Below are 18,732 nucleotides of genomic sequence, written 5' to 3'. Positions count from 1 at the left end.
TTATGCCACCCCAAAGCAGCATGTTTTATGCACCATGTAAGAATCCATATTGGGGATTGATGAGTACCATAGAAGTACCGTGAGCCGCCCAAGCAACAGGAATACTTGAAGGATGTTTGGCAAGACTAAATCAAAAGCAGCAAATACAATGAGCTGCACAACAAAACAAAAATGTTTGCCTGTCAGACTGCCTCAATACCAACAAATGCATTCAGGAACCAATTGCATCCCCATTTCAAGGCCCAAGAGTGAGAGAGAGAGTTAAATCAAATTTGGAAGATATCCATCTTTGATGTTTCATCCAAAATCTTACAAGTAAAGCGCCAAAAATATTTCACGGCTCCAAGGAGAACTGTATGTAGGATCTTGATTGGTGTATCCAAATGCACATTGAAACCTACTCACATAACAGTTGTCAGCTACAAGGCCATGTAAATAGGATAAATGATATACCATGTAACTCTAAAAGAGGGTTGATACGCATTTTTTGCCCTTGTTGCTCCATCTCTGTGCGCACAATACTTCTCAGGTGAGATATTTTGAGTTTTGACCTGTCTGGTCTCAACATTTCCTGTAGTTCTTTTGCTCAAGCTTGAATCCACCTGATAATGGGCTGTGCAATGCAATCTTTGACGCCAATTGCGCGTTGGGCACTGGTAATATACAACTCAGCTGTGTGCGTGAATGCAGCATCATACTGTGAACAAATGGCTGCTGCGGTGGTTGGAGGGTCTCTGACTTTGCCAGGCTGGCAAACAAGTGAGCTTACGCTTGAACGCACATGGGTTTAATAACTTACCTGCACTATCTGGGCAAACCCAGCCTCAGTGTTTCAAGTTGACTGCGTGCCACCAAATCCACAGACCCTACAAGCAAAATTTGACTGGAGGCCTGTTGAGGAACAATGCTCTGCATGCATGGGATTATTGGCAGATATTAGCACAATATATGCACAAACAAGTGCCTTGCTTCCAGTTGCCAAATCCAAAACAAGTACAGGCTCTTCAACACTGCAGGAAGCCTTGGCGCCCAATCAAGGTGTCAGCTTTGACGCTTTGTTTTGGCGCTATTTTTGTCTCTTGGATGTGTCAAACCACGGGGATCAAAAAAAGATGCCCTATGAAACTCATATTGGCAGCAATGTACTAAATGTTGGAATCAGCGCAAATTTGCCCTCCCTTGGGCGCCATTGCGGTTCTACCAATGTGCAATGTGTGATGTGCCAATGTGTCAACGGCACATTGGCAAAACCTTGGTTAGTATTCCCTAAAGCAAGTGACAATGTGGTGATGTGCCAACAGCACATCAGAGGAACTTCAGTTGTACTTTGAACAGGCGCGTTTAGCGCTTTGGATATTGGTCTTTTGTTCTCCAGATATCTTTTACTGTACTGTAATATGGGATGGAGAACTGTATATTTTGCATGTGCGTGTAACTACATTTCCCTCTGGCTCACATTGTAGTGGTAGAAAACTGTATTAAAAAAGCAACTAAGAATGGAATGGGGGATGGGAAGGATAATTTGTTGAAAAAAGAAATTAAAAGGGGAAGTAAGTGCTCATATTGTGCGTCTTGTTGGTATGCTGCATGGAAGGCCCGGATCTGCGTCACTGTAGAATAAATGTTTATTAGTTTCTATCAAACTGTTATCCCAAGTCAGCCAAACTTACATAGATATGTTTGTTCTTGACTATGGGCTCTTTTGTCTATGGGAATGTCAGCTAGCATTAGTAGGGGCTTTGCTATCCAAAATAATCACGGGTATTTACTCACCTGCTTGTTGAGCTTCTTTTTCTTACCCTTTGGCGCAGGTTGACTTTCTTCTTTGTCCTCATCCTTGTACTCCACTGCTTCTTCTGCATCAGATGATGGCTGAGGGGGGTTGGATTTGGATGCCAACGCCTGGCTCAATTCCGACTTGGATTTGGGTTTGGTCTTGGGTGCTTGACAAAGCTTGGTTTGAGAGGATGTGGCCACTGCGGCCTTCTGTTTACATGCCAGCTTTGTCACGGTCTCCAACTGAACTGAGCCCATCCTTGGGCCAGCAGTTCTCTTTCCAATCCCCTTCCCTGTGGGCACTGATGGGATAACCTTGCCCTTTGTCTCAACCTTGCGCTTTTTCCCATTCTTGGGCAATGGGCTGAGGTCAATTTTGGGCGTGGATTCAGACTTGGGCTCAGAATTAGGTTTGGGCTTGGGCATTGGTGCCTTCTTGCTCCTTGTCTTGTCCTTGGGCTTTGACTTGGTTGGCGGCTGCAACTTGGACTTGGCTGGCTTGGGCTTGGGCTTGGGCTGGGCTGCAGTTCTAGCTCTTGTCAATTGAGTTCCCAGTGTCAGCGCTATGATATTTTGCTTTTTTGGCAGCTTTGGCCCAGGTTGGGAGTTGGGCTGGGAGCCAGGCTCCAGTGTGGACATGCGCGTGGGAGTGGGAGTGGGAGTGTGCACGGGCATGGGCTGGGGGGCAGAGCCTTCTGTTTGGGGCACCAAGTCCGGCATCAATTCAGGTTTGGAGTCCTCTGGCGGTGGTCTTGGCCTTGGCTTCACTTGCTTTGTTACGGGTGGGGTGGGGCTATTGGGCGGGGCAGCCCTGCGCAGAGGAGCGGGAGCCCAAGCGTCATTGGGTTGGCAAGCCTGGCCAGCCATGGAGGTTGTGATTGGAGGAACCAAGGAACCAGGAGCAAGCCTACAGCCCAAGGATGAACCTGATATCTCCAATGGGAGCAGCGTTGGGAGCAAGTTGGCAATTTCATTGTCATCTGAATCACTGCGGTCACTAAGGGGCTCTAAAGTAACATATCTGTATTTAGTAATAGATAGATGACATGCAATGAAGTGAAACTTATGCTCAGATACCAAATTGAAGTTTCCGTTGGCCATCCCAAACAATTCATCCGCAATGGTAACCATAGTCTTGTTGCCTTTGGCTACACCCTCTTCTTCACCAAGATTGGCGTCCACAATACAATTGGCCAAGTTGACAATCATTTGCCCATCAATGGGCATTGCACCAGGGTCAGCAGTGAGATTTTGGGTGAGCTTTTGGTGTGTGTTGGTGGAAGACTTGAGGATAATTTGTAAAAATGCTTGAACTGGCCAGTCCCCTTTGTAGATCTTGAACTTGGGGAGGAACTTGTAAGTCTAAAAACAAAAAAGGGTGTTAGATAGTGAGCAGGGTGGACTGTTATTAGTACTTATGTAATTACCTTCTGAATGACCCACATAACACTGTCTCCTTCCTGCTTGGTTAAGCATGTTGTTGTATCAAGCTTCTTATATACCAGACGCTTAATTAGATTCTGAAAGCATAGTCAAGTTTGAGAGTTGATCACAATAATATAAGATAGAGGACTTGCGTAAATAAAAAGATACTCCGCATTAGTTGTTCCAAATATGCTTTGCATTGGCTCAGGCCACTGGTGTTTGCCTTTCCTCCCTGCCGTTCCCTTTGGCTTTTTCATATACTTGAGTCTCAATCTTGGACAGAGAAGCTTGGTGGACTTTGACTTTGGGGATGGTACAGCAATCAAAGTAGGACGGCTTGGCCAGAACAGGGAGTTGGGAGCCAGGAGACAAGCAGTGGGTTTTGCCAGTGGCTTTGTTACAACAGCTGGTTTTTTTGCAGTCACTACCTTTGTCATTGTTGCTGGTTCTGTCACAACTGCCAATTTTGTTGAAGTTGCAGGCTGCGGCCCATGTGTTGATATGGAACCTGATGCCAAGTCTGCCAATTTAGCCTTCAAAGAGCCTATGCCTTGAGCCACAGGTTTCTCTCTTGTCACCAGCAGGAATGTTGAATTTGTGCTTGTTTGGTTTGCAGTATGCAAACTATTGGCAGCTAACTTTGAATTGATAACACGTGTAGTAAAACATAGTCTAGCACACATACCTGACAATTTTTTTGACCATAGTTCAAAGCCTGTAGTAGGATGGGAAGAACATTAAGTTAGCAACAAATAAAGTTGACCAACCTCATGAGACAGCTGGAACTCACCCTGCTTTGCAAAAAACACCTTCATCATAGCAAGTTCAGCTGGATCAAGTTCTGAATCAGACATTACAAACAACAGTGTTCAAGTGTTCAGAGGCAGTGGTAGATGTTGGAAGGTGGAAGGCAGAGCGGAGATGTGAAACAGAACTAATTATAAGCAAAGGACGCCACCAGCAGCACCTGAAAGAAGTGTCATTAATAGTCAGAGTCAATTTGGTTGTTCAGAGGACATTAGGACGTTCAGAGGATGTCCTTTTACAGTCAATGCCCTCTCCATCTCTCCCTCTGGATGCTTGTGTTTTGGTTTCTAGCTGACAAACAGGTTTGCAATTTCATGACTTTGCTTTCTAGCTGTTTCTGTGCCACAGCCACTATCCCCATTAGGCACAACAACCAACAGCCTCTGGGTACAGCAAAATAAATTACACTTTCCTGTATTTAAGTAGAGCTCTTGCAAATACATGTCTCAATCTTTCCACCACAATCACTTTGTCTCTTTAATTTTCTCTCTTTTTTGCGTCTTTTTTCAGATATCACTAGTGAGTATATGAGCTTTGCAATATGTTTGCTCAGGCTAGGCTTTAGTCAAATAATTTGGTTTGCAAACTTTTGTGTCTGATCTTGTAAAAATGTTGCTCCTTTAGTCCCTCCTTTCAATTAATACACATATAGATTATGTGTCTTAAGCAATGCATCTATTTGTACTGTTTGCTTGTGTGCAGCCCCTCAGAAACAAGAAAGCAGCTGATTATTAATCTACTGATTAAACAAAAAAATGCCCCCTTCTTTTCCTAGAAACATGCATTTGAATTGGAGCCCATCAACAAGCATGGAGAGGGCATTGACTGTAGTGCAATCAGCCCTGCAAGGGAGCAGCAGGGTGTGTTTTAAGGGGTTGTCCCTTGATAGCCAAACACCAGCACTGGGAAGTTCCAACTTGCTGGTGCAACCTAGGATAGAGGGCAGTCCTCACCATGTAACTAGGAAATAGTAAAGAGTACAATAGATAAAATGATTTCTATAGCATATATAATCTCAGGGGACTCAGGTAGAGAGAAATAAAGGGAGTATGTAAATAAGGGAATAGACATAAAAGAAATAAAGAGCAGGGATCTGAACCAAGGTACATAATTACAGAATCACATGAGCACAGAGGTGGGCCTAACTGCCACACCAGTGGAGCTTACCCAACATTAGCATCTCTGGAATATAACATGTAGCCAGCAAGCTAAAGCAGGTGTGTCCGCAGGCTTATTAATTAGAATTTCCATTTGTACTTGTGCTGTATATTTGCCAAAGTACTATACAATAGTATCATGTATGTTACAACCTCCAAACATATACCATTGGAACTGCCTTATTTTTCTATTATTTTTACCTTTTTTTATGGACTTGATATCTATTGTTTTTCAATCACGTGATGTTACAACCTCCTTACTTATACCATCGGAATCACACGATTTTTCTATTATTTTTAGTATTTTTTACGGACTCAATATCTTTTGTTTTTCAATCACGTGATCTCGGCGCTTATTATGCCGAGATGCCGCGCCAAGATGCCGTGCCAAGGGCGCTTAGAAGAAACCCACGCTTCTGCACAGCCCGCAGCAGGCTTCTCATTTGTCTTCTATACTTCTTTCTCCAACGCGCACAGACCATGTAAAAAGTGTGCCTTGTCTATATAAACAGCAGGAAAATTGCTTGGAGACACCAAGTTGATTTTACCTTGTCTCATATTCATTGAGGAGGATTAGTCAGCCAGCTAAGTAGCAGGCCCCCAGTAGTACCCAGACGCTCACCACCCCTTAACTCACCACACCTCCAGGCCTAAGGCCCCTTTGCATCAGTTAAGTAGTAGTAGTCCGCCTTAAGCGGAAGTAGTATAGCCTTGTTAGTTGGATTACGTACGTGTTGCTTGTAGTAGTACGGCCTTAAGCGCCCAACTCCACCAGCGTGTGCCCACCTTACAGTGGTGCACAACATTGTAAAATCAACTTCTCGTAGGCTTGTTTGACAAGGAGAGGATCCCCTGTACTAGCACAAGGGAAATCACGTGATCAGGGCCACCTTGCGGGGTATAATAATCAAAAACCCCCTACCCTCACGTAGTACCAAATTGCTATAAGGCAGAAGGACTCTAATCCCCCGCATACCACGTGTTTTGCCGGAACACAGTAGTTAGCAACCTTAGTCAGCTGAAACACCTGCTTGTAGAAAACCCGCTCATATCACAATTGCCAGATCTGTTGATTTGTTGTAGGGACTATCCAACGCTAGGTGCTTGACGCAAAGGTTTAGCGCCCACACACTACACAAAAACCGCCCATAAGTCCTGATATAGGCACCACTTCCCCACGCTGTCTCCAATATTCCCTCCACACGCTCTGGCGCCCCACACCCATACTCCCGTCCCTCCAGTTGCTCCTCTAGACGCTCCATTCCAACCCACTCCCTACCGCCCTCTTGCAGCACATCTCCCCCTTTGCAAGACTTGCCAAGGATGGAACCGGAGCCGTCCCTTGCCGCTCTCCTCAAGGCTATCACAGCCCTCACAGCCACAGTCGGGTCCTTGCAGGACCAAATCAAATCACAAGGCAAGCAAATCAAATCACAAGGCAAGCAAATCACACAGCTTACCGCCATATGCAAGGAAACCAACAACCTTGTTGGGGACAAGGACCAGGGCGGAGCCCAAACCAAGCCTGGCCCATTGACTGGGCCTGTCACCCCTCCTACCCACTCAGGAGGGGAAGCCCACACTCCAGGCACGGTTAGGCCTGGGCTCAAGGCCCCATTCCGCCCTTCAAGAGGAACAGGGTTTGACTCCGAGGAAGAAGAAGAACTGTCCTAGACGTCTGTAAGGACGTCGAGGGTGCGGGCGCTTGTGGCCGTGTAACTATACAGTAAAACCGCTTAAGGCGGTGACAAGGTACCCTACGACGACGAACTAACTAACTACGATGGTCACGCGCTATAAGGCGATGACGAGCTACGTATGTACAGCGAGGACGACGCTTAAGGCGTGTATCTACGTAATCTTACTGGGCTGTAAGGCCCTCGTACAATGTGTGATGCGACAAGAGGTAATCGACCTGGGTGTTACCATGGTCGGTTGGCCTCCTTATATATTACAGAGGTAGACTAATTACAAATACAGATATATGCAATACCATAACCAATAAGAACCCCGCTCCGCAGTCGGCCTTACTCATGCATACGTGTCATAGTGATGTCATTGGTGGAGGTGGCTACGTGTGCTGAGGTAAGCGCGGAAGGGGACGTGGCTTGGCGCTTAGCGTATGTTATAAGCGCCGAAGTCACGTGATTGAAAATGTTGTCCGTTTGCTTTCGTTTAAATTCGAGAAAATGGGAATAAATTCCCTGGTATCGACTGTGTCTACGACACTGCCCCCCCTCTAAGGGCCTTGGCAGCGCCGAGGGCCTTCTTTTTCATTTCCTTTTCAAATTTTTCTAGGATTTTTTCGGCGTTTTTGAGGTTTTCCCTTGGTTCCCAGGTATTCTCCTCTGATCCGTAGCCTTTCCATTTTACCCTAAAAAACCACTTCCCGTTCCTTTCTTCCATGTCTGTGATTCCTTTGACCTCATATTCTTCCTCTCCATCCACGGTGACGGGTGGAGGCCGGTTCTCAAAGCTGCGCTTTTTGTCCCTCTTGACTTTTGACAGGAGACCCACGTAGAAGACATTGTGGATTCTCATTGTTGGTGGAAGTTCTAGGCGGTACGCTCTGTTGGAGATTTTCTTGATTACTTTGAAGGGGCCTAGGCGTTGTTCAGTTAGCTTCGGACTCAGGGTCTTTAGCTTCACATTTTTGGCATCTAGCCAGGCTTCCTCTCCGATTTCAAACTCAAGTGGTTCTCCTACTTCTCCGGCTACCATGCGTGTCTTTGATTGCCGGAGTGCCGCCTCTATTTCTCGCCTGTTATAACCCCCTAACATATACCATTGAACTCGCACGATTTTTCTGATATTTTTAGTATTTTTTACGGACTTAATATCTTTTGTTTTTCGATCACGTGACCTCGGCGCTTATCATGCCGAGATGCCGCGCCGAGATGCCGTGCCAAGGGCGCTTAGGGCTAAACCACGCTTCTGCGCAGCCCGCAGCACGCTTCTCTTTTCACACGAACTCTTCTTTTCCCATACGCACTGACCATGTAAATATTGTACTCTTGTCTATATATACAGCAGGGAAATCGCTTGGAGACCCCAAGTCGATTTTACCTCGTCTCAAATTCATTGAGGAGGATATCCAGCCAGCTAAGTAGCCGGCCCCCTTAGTCACCAGTAGTAACCCCTCTACCTTACTCACCACACCTCCCAGGCCTAAGGCCCCCTCGCAGTAGTATAGAAGCAGTAGACTGCCTTAAGCGGTAGTAGTTTAGCCTAGTTAAGTAGTTACATAAGCAGTGTCTGTAGTAGTACGGCCACAAGCGCCCGCCCACTAGCGTGTGACCAACCTTACAGTTGGGTCACGACATCGCCATTGTGATTCCATCTGAGCTGCTAGATCATCTGCCTCAGGGACGTCTGTTGGAACGTTACTCGGAGTCAAGGAGGGTTCCCATCCGTATAGTGCCTTAAAGGGGGATTTGCCTGTTGAGCTATGTACCGCGTTGTTGTAGGCAAATTCCGCCATTGGTAACCATTTGACCCAGTCCCTCTGGTTTATCCCTGAGTAGGCCCGTAAGAAGTGTTCAACCGTGGGATTTACACGTTCTGTCTGCCCGTCACTTTGGGGGTGATAGGCTGAGGAGAAATGGGGGTCTATTCCCAGGCGTTGGTATAGGGCCTTCAGGAATTTGTTATTGAAGACCCGTCCGCGGTCCAATACTGTCTTTTCAGGCATACCATATCGTTTCCATACATGGCGGAGGAATAGATCTGCTAACTCCGGTGCTTTGAGCTTTTTGGAACATTCTACCAGGATCACGTATTTGGTAAAGCTATCAACAATGACCAGGATGGAGTCACTATTTCCGTCTTTGGGCAGGTCTACTATCATGTCATATGACACATGTTGCCACGGGCGTGATGGGAGTTCCAGAGGTTGAGGTGGGATGGATGCGTACTTGGGTTTCCGGATCCGTTGGCATGTTTCGCAAGAATCGACGTGCCAGTATGTGTCAGCACGGATGCCAGGCCAGTAGTAATTCCTGGATACCAGTTCTAGGGTCCGTTGCCTGCCTGGGTGACCGGCCAGGGGGCTGTCGTGGAATATACGGAGTAAGTCTGTCCTCAATGTCCCAATGTCTGGTACTACAATTTGCCCTTGGTAGAATAGCAGGCCTGCTTCCATCTCGTAATCTTTGAAGGCGCGCTTGATTGAGGGTGGAGCCTTGGACGCGTTCTGCAGGAATTGGAGGATTTCCTCCAGGGATTCGTCTTGGTCTAAGGATAACTCAATCTGGCGTTGTAACTCCTTTTCAGGTGTGACTAGTGCAACGTTGGCAAAAACGGAGTCGGGAAGCATGGTTTGGGCATCCGGTGGGATGTTGGCATGGTCTGATCGTCGTGAGAGGGCGTCTGGTTTGCCGGACTGTTTACCGGGGCGGTATACGATTTGGAAGTTATACCCAGCTAACAATAGATGCCACCTGGCGTGACGACGGTTGAATGTACGTGACTCTTTCCAGTACTCCAGATTGCGGTGATCGGTAAACACGGTGACAGGGTGCGGGGTTCCTTCCAGGAAAATACGCCAGTACTCAAAGGAGCGGATGATTGCCAGTAGTTCCTTGTCATGCGTGTCATAGTTCTGTTCCGCTCCCTTGAATGATTCTGATAGGAAGCCCAAGGGATGCAATCGTCCGTCTTCTTGGCGTTGGCTCAGTATGGATCCAAGGGCTGCCCCTGAGGCGTCTGTTTCAAGGAAGTATGGTTTGGCGGGGTCAGCGTGGCAAAGGACTGGTGCGTTGGTGATAGCGTTCTTAAGTCCCTGGAAAGCTTCCTGTTCTTTGGCTTCCCATTTCCAGACTGTATCCTTCTTGACCAGATTGTGCAGGGGTCTGGCCATGTGACTAAAATTGGCAATGAATCGACGCAGGAAATTGGCGAATCCAAGGAAGGATTGTACTTCCTTCACCTTGGTGGGCGTGGGCCACTCTTGAACTGCCTTGATCTTGAGCTTATCTAGGCTGAATCCTTGGTCCGAGACAATTATACCAAGGTACTCCACTGATGTGACGTGGAACGTACACTTTGATGCCTTACAAAACAGTTGATTCTCCTTTAGCCTTTTCAGGACCTCGTGAACGTGTTGAGCGTGGTCGGCGTCTGTCTTGGAGTAAATGAGGATGTCATCAAGATATATGATGACACAGACGTCAAGCAAATCCTTGAATAGTTCGTTCATAAAATGCTGGAAGGCGGCAGGGGCGTTTGTCAGGCCAAAAGTCATGACCAGGGACTTGTAGAGGCCGTACTTGGTCCGGAATGCTGTTTTCCATTCGTCGCCTTCTTTAACACGGACATTGTTGTAACCCCATCTCAGGTCTAGCTTGGTGAAAACCTTGGCGCCGCGGAGCTGGGCCATGAGGTCGTCTGGACGGGGTAGTGGATATACGTTCTTTTTTGTCCGGTTATTGAGACGGCGGTAGTCAACAACCAATTGGCGGGAACCATCTTTTTTTGGGACAAACATCACAGGAGAGCTAATTGAAGATTTGCTAGGGCGGATTTTCCCTGCTTTCAACTCGTCCCTGAGCCAATCCTTGAGGGTGGCGGATTTGGCGTCTGTCATGCTGTACAGGGGGGAGTTCAGGGGACCTTCCTCTGTGAGCTCAATCCCGATATTGTAATGCCTGTGCGGGGAAGCTTGTTGAATTCCTCCTCTCCAAATACCTTGGCGTATTGATGGTACTCGGGGGGGACTCCTTCAAGGGGGTTCTGGTCAGCTTCCTCTTCCTCAGCGATGGCTACATGTTCCGGTGGTGCATGGGGAAAGGAGAGGGTGCGTTGGTTCCAATCGATCTCTGGATTATGGGCATCCAACCACTTCAATCCTAAAATGGCGGCGTGGGACCCTGTATTGCAGATCAAGAAGGTCTCCGTCATACGTTTGCCATCAAAGGAGAAGGTTAGATTAGCCTTCTTCCAAATTTTGCCAGCCTGGGGGCTCGACCCATCAAGCATAGTAACGGTGCGGGGTGTTGGGAGATCTATAAGAGGTAGGCGTAATGCCTCGGCGGTACGGGGGTGAAGAAATGACAATGTGGCGCCTGAGTCTATCAGGACTTCTAGGTGTTCCGCTTGTTTCTCTGGTTTAATCGAAATTGTGAACAGGGGAGACATTCTATTGTGACTATTGGATATATTACAAATTTCAATGCAGCCAGAGTCCTTGGGGTCCTTGCGCGCGGCAGCAGGTACCCTTACTCTTTTCCCGATTGGTACTCAGAGTCTTTGCCAATTTTGGCGGTTTCCTTAGCCTTCCCTTTGTCCTCAACAGGGGTGGCCTTCCAGCCCGTGCGGCATTCCGCGAACTTGTGACCCATTTTTCCGCACTTGATACAAGCGCCAGCGGCGCGGCGGCGATTTTGTTCTTCTTCCGACACAAAGTTTGGATCGTCGGAGAGCTTCTTAGAGCCGGTGCTTGACTGGCCGGTACTCGTCCCCCTTGCGGGGTTAGATGGTCTGCTAGACTTACTATCCTTCGGCGGATGGCTAGCACGCTCCTCTCGGAGGGCGTTATCGATGACAAGTGCTGCATTTTGCAGCTCTAAGAGGGTGCGGGGACGGTGTTCACGGGTTGCAATTTGGCGGCTGACCTCCCAATGGAGGCCTTGGGCAAACTGGCCTCGAAGGGCCGCGTCGTTCCAGTCCAGTTCCATTGCTAAGGTTCTGAACTTCGTAATATAATCCGCGCATGTGCCGGATTGGGTAAGGGAGGTTATCTTCCGCTCAGCGGCCCTTGTGGCATCAGGGTCGCCAAATGCTGCCAGGAACTCCAGTTTGAATCCTTCGACCGTTTGGATGATGGCTCGGTGTGACCCAAGCTGGTCGAGGTGTGGATGAGCCCATGCTCCCGCGGAATCCTTCATGTTCATGAGAAGGAATGATAAGACCTCTTGGTCTGTGGGGAACATGCGGGAGTTGAGGCGGGTCCAGGCTAACATCCGGGTCAGCCACTGCTTTGCTTTGCTCCCTATTTTGCCTGTGTAGGCGTCGGGATGGTCAACCTTGACCGGAGCGGGATAGGTGGCGACTGGAGCCGGAGGAGGAGGGGCAGCTGTCCCAATCGGGGATTGGAGACGCGGAGATGGAGGGGGAGATGGGACTCGCGGGGGCACTGCTTGGACAGGAGTGGGTTGGGCAAAGGCGGGGAGCCCTCTAGATGGTTCGGGCCAGAACGAGACCCGACTAGTCGATCCAATAGGGTCGACTTTTGATAAGGGGCGTGGCGTTGCTTCCACGGCCGGGGGTTTTGTGTCCTCTGGGGTCCGGGGCCCATGGAGTTGGAGGCTTCTAAGCCCATCCTTGACAGTATCGACGGCTTGAGAGATGTTCTCAAGGTTGGTACGGGCCTCGACCCCTGCTTCTCGGACTTCTTCCACTTTCCGCTCAAGGTGCTCGACTTGGCCGAGGAGGCCAAGGAGGAGGCTTGTGATTCGCTCGAGGGAGACTTCCCCGATTTCGACATAGGGGGTTGCCAAAAGTTGGGGTCCCAGCTCCCCTTGATCAATTGGGGAGCGGGTTCGAGAGGCTGGCCGGGAACGGGTTGCCATGGTATGTGTTGGCGGGTAGGAGCGGCCAGCGTGGGAAGAAGCACGGGAGGAGGAGCGAGTGGGAGTGCGCGAGGTAATGGTGGGCAAGTAAGGGGGAGTGAGGGCTGTGTAGCCAGGTAGTGCCTATATCAGGACTTATGAGCGCTTTGTTACGCGAACGCTAAACCTCTGCGTCAAACGACCTAGCGTTGGACAGTAAGTGCCGCTAATTACAGCCGTGGGCGGGCGTAATGTAGGGTCTCGTCTCTGCAAGCGGGTGTATCTGCTGTCTGAGGTCGCTGGTAACAGGTGCGGCAACCGTGGGTATGCGGACGATTAGAACCCGTCTGCCTTATAGCAATTCGGTACTAGGTGGAGCCGACGCTGGTTTGATTATTGACAGCGAAAGGCGAGCTCGATCACCTGTTTTCCCTTGTGCTAGTACAGGGGGCCTTCTTGTTTGTTGTGGCTAAGTGGGTGTGCTTGGTGGGCACGGTTTGCAACCGACTTAAGGTCAATTACCTAGTGTCCTAGACGTCTGTAAGGACGTCGAGGGTGCGGGCGCTTGTGGCCGTGTAACTATACAGTAAAACCGCTTAAGGCGGTGACGAGGTACCCTACGACGACGAACTAACTAACTACGATGGTCACGCGCTATAAGGCGATGACGAGCTACGTATGTACAGCGAGGACGACGCTTAAGGCGTGTATCTACGTAATCTTACTGGGCTGTAAGGCCCTCGTACAATGTGTGATGCGACAAGAGGTAATCGACCTGGGTGTTACCATGGTCGGTTGGCCTCCTTATATATTACAGAGGTAGACTAATTACAAATACAGATATATGCAATACCATAACCAATAAGAACCCCGCTCCGCAGTCGGCCTTACTCATGCATACGTGTCATAGTGATGTCATTGGTGGAGGTGGCTACGTGTGCTGAGGTAAGCGCGGAAGGGGACGTGGCTTGGCGCTTAGCGTATGTTATAAGCGCCGAAGTCACGTGATTGAAAATGTTGTCCGTTTGCTTTCGTTTAAATTCGAGAAAATGGGAATAAATTCCCTGGTATCGACTGTGTCTATGACAAGAACCAAGGCGACCCAAAAAAGAGCCTCAGGGAACGCCTAGGCGGTCACTCAGCTCCCTTACCCCCTTTGACGCAGGAAGCAGCGTAAAAAGGCCCAAAATGGATCTCCCCAACCCTTATCAAGGAGAAACCAGGGGACGCAAGGCCACACAATGGCTGGATTGCATGCTGCTTTGGGTAGCCCTACACAGGGATCAATTTGACAAAGAAGAGCAGATGGTCGTGTGGATACTTTACCACATGACAGACAAAGCAGCTGATTGGGCACTTCCCCTCATAGGGGCCATCATCAAGGGCGAGGGAAACCCGCCAACCACTATCCCGGCCTTAACGGCCAAATTTAAAGAAGCCTTTGCAGACCCAGACGCAAAGCGGGCGGCCGCCAGAAAAATCGCCGTGCTTACTCAGACCACCACCACCTCTGAGTATGTCACCGAGTTCCGCAACCTTATGGCAGAGCTTGACTGGAATGAAGAGGCGTACATCGCCCAATTCACACGCGGCCTTCACTGGAAGGTTAAGGAACTCCTGTCCACCAAGGACAACATCCCCAACGAGCTGGAGGCTATATTTGCTGCCTCCATCAAAATTGACAACACCCGTTGGGAGAACGAGGAGAACCGGCCAAAAAAGGCACCAGCCAAATCCCCGGTCACCGCAACCACTTCCACAACCACCACCCAACGGGTTTGCCTATTGGAGGACCCAAATTACCTCACCCTGGAAGAAAGGGATTGCCGCCGTGCATCAGGGCTGTGCGTTAAATGCGGACAAAAGGGGCACGGCATCAAACAATGCCCCAATGGCTGGAAGGCCACAATCAAGGAGGCCGCCAAGATAGGGGAAGTCGTGGAGTTGGAAAAAGAGTAAGGCCAAGAGCTACCGTCAAGCCCTTGGTCTCAAAAATAGAAACACATGTATCTGTCTCGGAATTTGTAAATATTGCAATGGACTCAAACAAGAAACCACTGCTCTTCCTAGATATGAAACTGCGTGACTACCCAACGGACCCTATCAAAACCCTCATTGATTCTGGCGCCACCTCCAACTTTATATCCCCCTCATTAGTAGAACAACTTAAAATCCCAAAAACCCTACTCAAAAATCCACGAGTAGTGAGAATGCTAGATGGTACCATATCCCAGACTGGTTGCATTTGGCACCAGGTTCAACTTGTGGTCTCAACCAATGGCCACCCCCACACTATCCCTTTCCTTGTTTGCCCCATAGGCAACACACCGGCTATTCTAGGCATGACATGGTTAACGGCAGAAGCTCCTTTGATTGATTGGCAACAGGGACTAGTCACCTTCCCTGAACAAGTTCAAATTGCCTCCAAAGAAGAAGCGGACTCAGATCCTTTAGCAGACCTTCCCCCTCAGTACCATGAGTTTGCTAAAGTCTTTGGCAAAGAAGAATTCAAGGTCCTCCCTCCACATAGGGAGTATGACATCTCTATAGACCTTGTCCCGGACGCCAAACTGACCCCTGGTCCCATATACGGCATGACGGATGCGGAATCTAAGGCGTTGAAACAACACATTGACGAGGAATTGGCAACAGGCAAGATTTGCCCCAGCACCTCATCCGCCGGCGCTCCAGTCATGTTTGTAAAGAAGGCAGATGGTTCCCTCAGATTAGTGGTTGACTACAGGAAGCTAAATGACGTCACCCACAAAAATGTCTACCCCCTTCCCAGGCAGGATGACCTCATGGCTAAGTTACAAAACGCCAAGCTATTCACAAAATTAGATCTCCGATGGGGGTACAATAATGTGCGCATCAAGGAAGGCGACGAATGGAAAACGGCTTTCAGGACCAAATATGGCCTTTTTGAGTACTTGGTCATGCCTTTTGGACTTACCAACGCCCCTGCCGCTTTCCAACACTTCATGAACGATCTGTTCAGAGATCTGATTGACGTGACAGTAGTAATCTATTTGGACAACATCCTTATCTTTTCTGAGAACCCAGAAGATCACCCTAACCACGTCAGAGAAGTACTGTCGCGCCTAATGAAGAACCAGCTGTTTTGCAAGTTGTCAAAGTGCCATTTCCACGTTACCACAGTCAACTACCTAGGCATTATTATTTCTCCCTCCGGATTCTCAATGGACAAGAAGAAGATAGAAGCTGTCACAACGTGGCCCACTCCCAGAACGGTCAAGCAGGTCCAGGCCTTCCTAGGTTTTGTCAATTACCTCAGACGCTTCATTCCCAACTTCAGCTCTGTAGCGCGTCCCCTCCATAACCTCACTAGAAAGGAGTCCCCTTGGTCATGGGACGTATTGGAAGAACAGGCTTTCCAGGAACTCAAAGCATTAGTCACCAAAGCGCCAGTTCTGATCCATTCAAACCCCAATTTGCCTTATTACCTAGAGACAGACGCGTCAGGCATAGCTATGGGAGCCATCTTGAGTCAGCGGGGAGACGATAACTGCCTACACCCGGTAGCCTACATGTCGAAGTCCTTCTCTGGTGCCAAGGCAAATTACAACACCCACAACAAGGAACTCTTAGCCATCATTAAAGCCTTGGAGGAGTGGCATATCTTCTTAGAAGCAACGGATAGACCCATACAGGTATACACGGACCATCAAAACTTGGAATACTGGATGCAGGCAAGAACATTCAACCGCAGGCATGCCTGGTGGCGCGTATTCTTGAGCAATTTTAACTTTGAAATCCACTATCGCCCAGGAAAGCAATCAGGAAAACCGGACGCATTATCCAGAAGGTCAGATTACGTAGACACGCCCCCAGAGCCAGAGATCATGTTACCAGCAGAAGTCTTTGCCAATACCTCAGAGGAAGAAGTCGAAATAGTCACAGAAATTTGCTCCAGACTCAGAGAGGACCCGTCCCTGGAGCCCATCATCCAATTCCTCACAGAAGACGCAGACAATGCGCCTCCCTCCATCCGGAAAGCTTACAGAGACTACAATTGGGAAGAGGACCTGCTATGGTACCGTGGGAAGCTAGTTGTCCCAGATTCAGAAACCTTGAAAGAACAACTTCTGAAGGAATTCCACAACTCCCCACTAGCGGGCCATCCGGGCCAACAGAGAACCCTTGAACTTCTGAATTGCAACTACTGGTGGCCAGGCATGAAATCATCTGCCAAAGAATGGGTAGAATGCTGCCCCACATGCCAGGCCAACCGCCAAGCTCACGCCCTGGTCATTGCCCTCAAACCACTAGAAGTTCCCCCCTATCCGTTCCACACCATTTCCTATGACTTTATTACGGGATTCCCAAAGTCAAACGGTCACAATGCAATCTTGGTAGTCATTGACTCCTTTTCAAAATTCAGGCATTTCATCCCAACTACCAAGAAGGTTACATCCAAGGGTCTAGTGGAATTATTCATCTCAAATGTGTGGAAACTCCATGGGTTACCGGTCAGAACAATTTTGGACAGAGGGACTACGTTTACAGGAAAGTTCCTAAGGGCGCTCTACCAACGCCTTGGAGTAAAACCGTCCTTCTCATCAGCCTACCACCCTGAGTCAGACGGACAAACAGAAAGGGTGAACCAGTTCATTGAGTTCTACCTAAGATTGTATGTTGCAGCAGACCACTTGGACTGGGCCTCCTGGTTACCATTAGCAGAATATGCCTACAATAACGCAAGACACTCCGCCACTGGGAAAACCCCCTTTGAGTTGGTATATGGACAAAACCCTGTCATGAACCCGTCCAACATTCCAGCAAACATACCAGAAGCCAACCATGTGGCAGATACTCTTGCTCAAGAGTGGAAAGAAGCAGAGGCAGCTCTCAGGATGAGTAAGGAGAAAATGGCTAGAAACAAGGGGACTATACCGGAATACTCAATTGGTGATAAGGTCTGGTTAGATGGAAAAAACGTGGAGCTTAGAACAAACTCCAACAAACTAGACCCCAGAAGACTAGGACCATTTGAGATCACAGAGAAAATCTCCAGTCACGCGTACCGCCTGAAACTCCCAGAAACCCTGAAAATCCACGACGTGTTCTATGTAGGATTACTGTCCAAAGCCCACAAATCTCCAAGCCAACCATTCCCTGAAAAACCCCCTCCTGAAACAATAGAGGGGGAAGAAGAGTACAAAGTTGAACAGATCATTAACTCTAAACGCCAACAAGGGAAATGGTTCTATTTGATCAAATGGAAGGGGTACGGCCCAGAAGATAACTCATGGGAGCCAGAAGAACTGTTGGAACACAGCCAAGAAGAGATCAAGCAATTCAACCAAGCTAGACTCAGAAAGGCTTGTGATGCCGCCAAGAGCCTTTAAGGGGGGGGCAATGTTACAACCTCCTTACTTATACCATCGGAATCACACGATTTTTCTATTATTTTTAGTATTTTTTACGGACTCAATATCTTTTGTTTTTCGATCACGTGATCTCGGCGCTTATTATGCCAAGATGCCGCGCCAAGATGCCGTGCCAAGGGCGCTTAGAAGAAACCCACGCTTCTGCACAGCCCGCAGCAGGCTTCTCATTTGTCTTCTATACTTCTTTCTCCCACGCGCACAGACCATGTAAAAAGTGTGCCTTGTCTATATAAACAGCAGGAAAATTGCTTGGAGACACCAAGTTGATTTTACCTTGTCTCATATTCATTGAGGAGGATTAGTCAGCCAGCTAAGTAGCAGGCCCCCAGTAGTACCCAGACGCTCACCACCCCTTAACTCACCACACCTCCAGGCCTAAGGCCCCTTTGCATCAGTTAAGTAGTAGTAGTCCGCCTTAAGCGGAAGTAGTATAGCCTTGTTAGTTGGATTATGTACGTGTTGCTTGTAGTAGTACGGCCTTAAGCGCCCAACTCCACCAGCGTCTGCCCACCTTACAGTGGTGCACAACACGTGATCTTGGCGCTTATTATGCCAAGATGCCAGGCCAAGATGCTGTGCCAAGGGTGCTTAGGAGAAATCCATGCTTCT

At 48.6% G+C, this 18,732-nt stretch overlaps 7 protein-coding genes across 7 annotated transcripts; 3 read left to right on the top strand and 4 right to left on the bottom strand.

Moving 5' to 3' along the window:
* Positions 1-586: 586 nt before the first annotated feature.
* Positions 587-4,055, bottom strand: RhiXN_11856 (glutamate receptor 3,4; the record flags this gene model as incomplete). Its single annotated transcript, XM_043331671.1, has 8 exons — positions 587-748; positions 800-808; positions 1,671-1,706; positions 1,774-3,138; positions 3,204-3,269; positions 3,330-3,835; positions 3,887-3,916; positions 3,992-4,055. The coding sequence occupies 8 exons, from the start codon at positions 4,053-4,055 to the stop codon at positions 587-589; spliced, it is 2,238 nt and encodes a 745-aa protein (XP_043186432.1).
* Positions 4,056-6,488: 2,433 nt separating this feature from the next.
* RhiXN_11855 (uncharacterized protein) lies at positions 6,489-6,839 on the top strand (the record flags this gene model as incomplete). The annotated part of the gene is made up of 1 exon (XM_043331670.1): positions 6,489-6,839. The coding sequence occupies one exon, from the start codon at positions 6,489-6,491 to the stop codon at positions 6,837-6,839; it is 351 nt and encodes a 116-aa protein (XP_043186431.1).
* A 546-nt stretch (positions 6,840-7,385) lies between these two features.
* Positions 7,386-7,886, bottom strand: RhiXN_11854 (uncharacterized protein; the record flags this gene model as incomplete). The annotated part of the gene is made up of 1 exon (XM_043331669.1): positions 7,386-7,886. The coding sequence occupies one exon, from the start codon at positions 7,884-7,886 to the stop codon at positions 7,386-7,388; it is 501 nt and encodes a 166-aa protein (XP_043186430.1).
* A 565-nt stretch (positions 7,887-8,451) lies between these two features.
* Positions 8,452-11,300, bottom strand: RhiXN_11853 (Retrotransposable element Tf2 protein; the record flags this gene model as incomplete). Its single annotated transcript, XM_043331668.1, has 2 exons — positions 8,452-10,788; positions 10,851-11,300. The coding sequence occupies 2 exons, from the start codon at positions 11,298-11,300 to the stop codon at positions 8,452-8,454; spliced, it is 2,787 nt and encodes a 928-aa protein (XP_043186429.1).
* Positions 11,301-11,380: 80 nt separating this feature from the next.
* RhiXN_11852 (Retrotransposable element Tf2 protein) lies at positions 11,381-12,733 on the bottom strand (the record flags this gene model as incomplete). The annotated part of the gene is made up of 1 exon (XM_043331667.1): positions 11,381-12,733. The coding sequence occupies one exon, from the start codon at positions 12,731-12,733 to the stop codon at positions 11,381-11,383; it is 1,353 nt and encodes a 450-aa protein (XP_043186428.1).
* A 1,167-nt stretch (positions 12,734-13,900) lies between these two features.
* Positions 13,901-14,671, top strand: RhiXN_11851 (Retrotransposon-derived protein PEG10; the record flags this gene model as incomplete). Its single annotated transcript, XM_043331666.1, has 1 exon — positions 13,901-14,671. One exon carries the CDS (start codon positions 13,901-13,903, stop codon positions 14,669-14,671), a length of 771 nt encoding a protein of 256 aa, XP_043186427.1.
* Positions 14,672-14,748: 77 nt separating this feature from the next.
* Positions 14,749-18,081, top strand: RhiXN_11850 (Retrotransposable element Tf2 protein; the record flags this gene model as incomplete). Its single annotated transcript, XM_043331665.1, has 1 exon — positions 14,749-18,081. One exon carries the CDS (start codon positions 14,749-14,751, stop codon positions 18,079-18,081), a length of 3,333 nt encoding a protein of 1,110 aa, XP_043186426.1.
* Positions 18,082-18,732: the final 651 nt, after the last annotated feature.

The sequence above is a fragment of the Rhizoctonia solani genome, chromosome 15 (genome assembly GCF_016906535.1).
Source record: "Rhizoctonia solani chromosome 15, complete sequence".
In the NCBI taxonomy this organism is placed as follows: Eukaryota; Fungi; Basidiomycota; class Agaricomycetes; order Cantharellales; family Ceratobasidiaceae; genus Rhizoctonia; species Rhizoctonia solani.
Note: the sequence above shows the minus strand (reverse complement) of the source record. Positions and strands in the feature narration are given on the sequence as shown.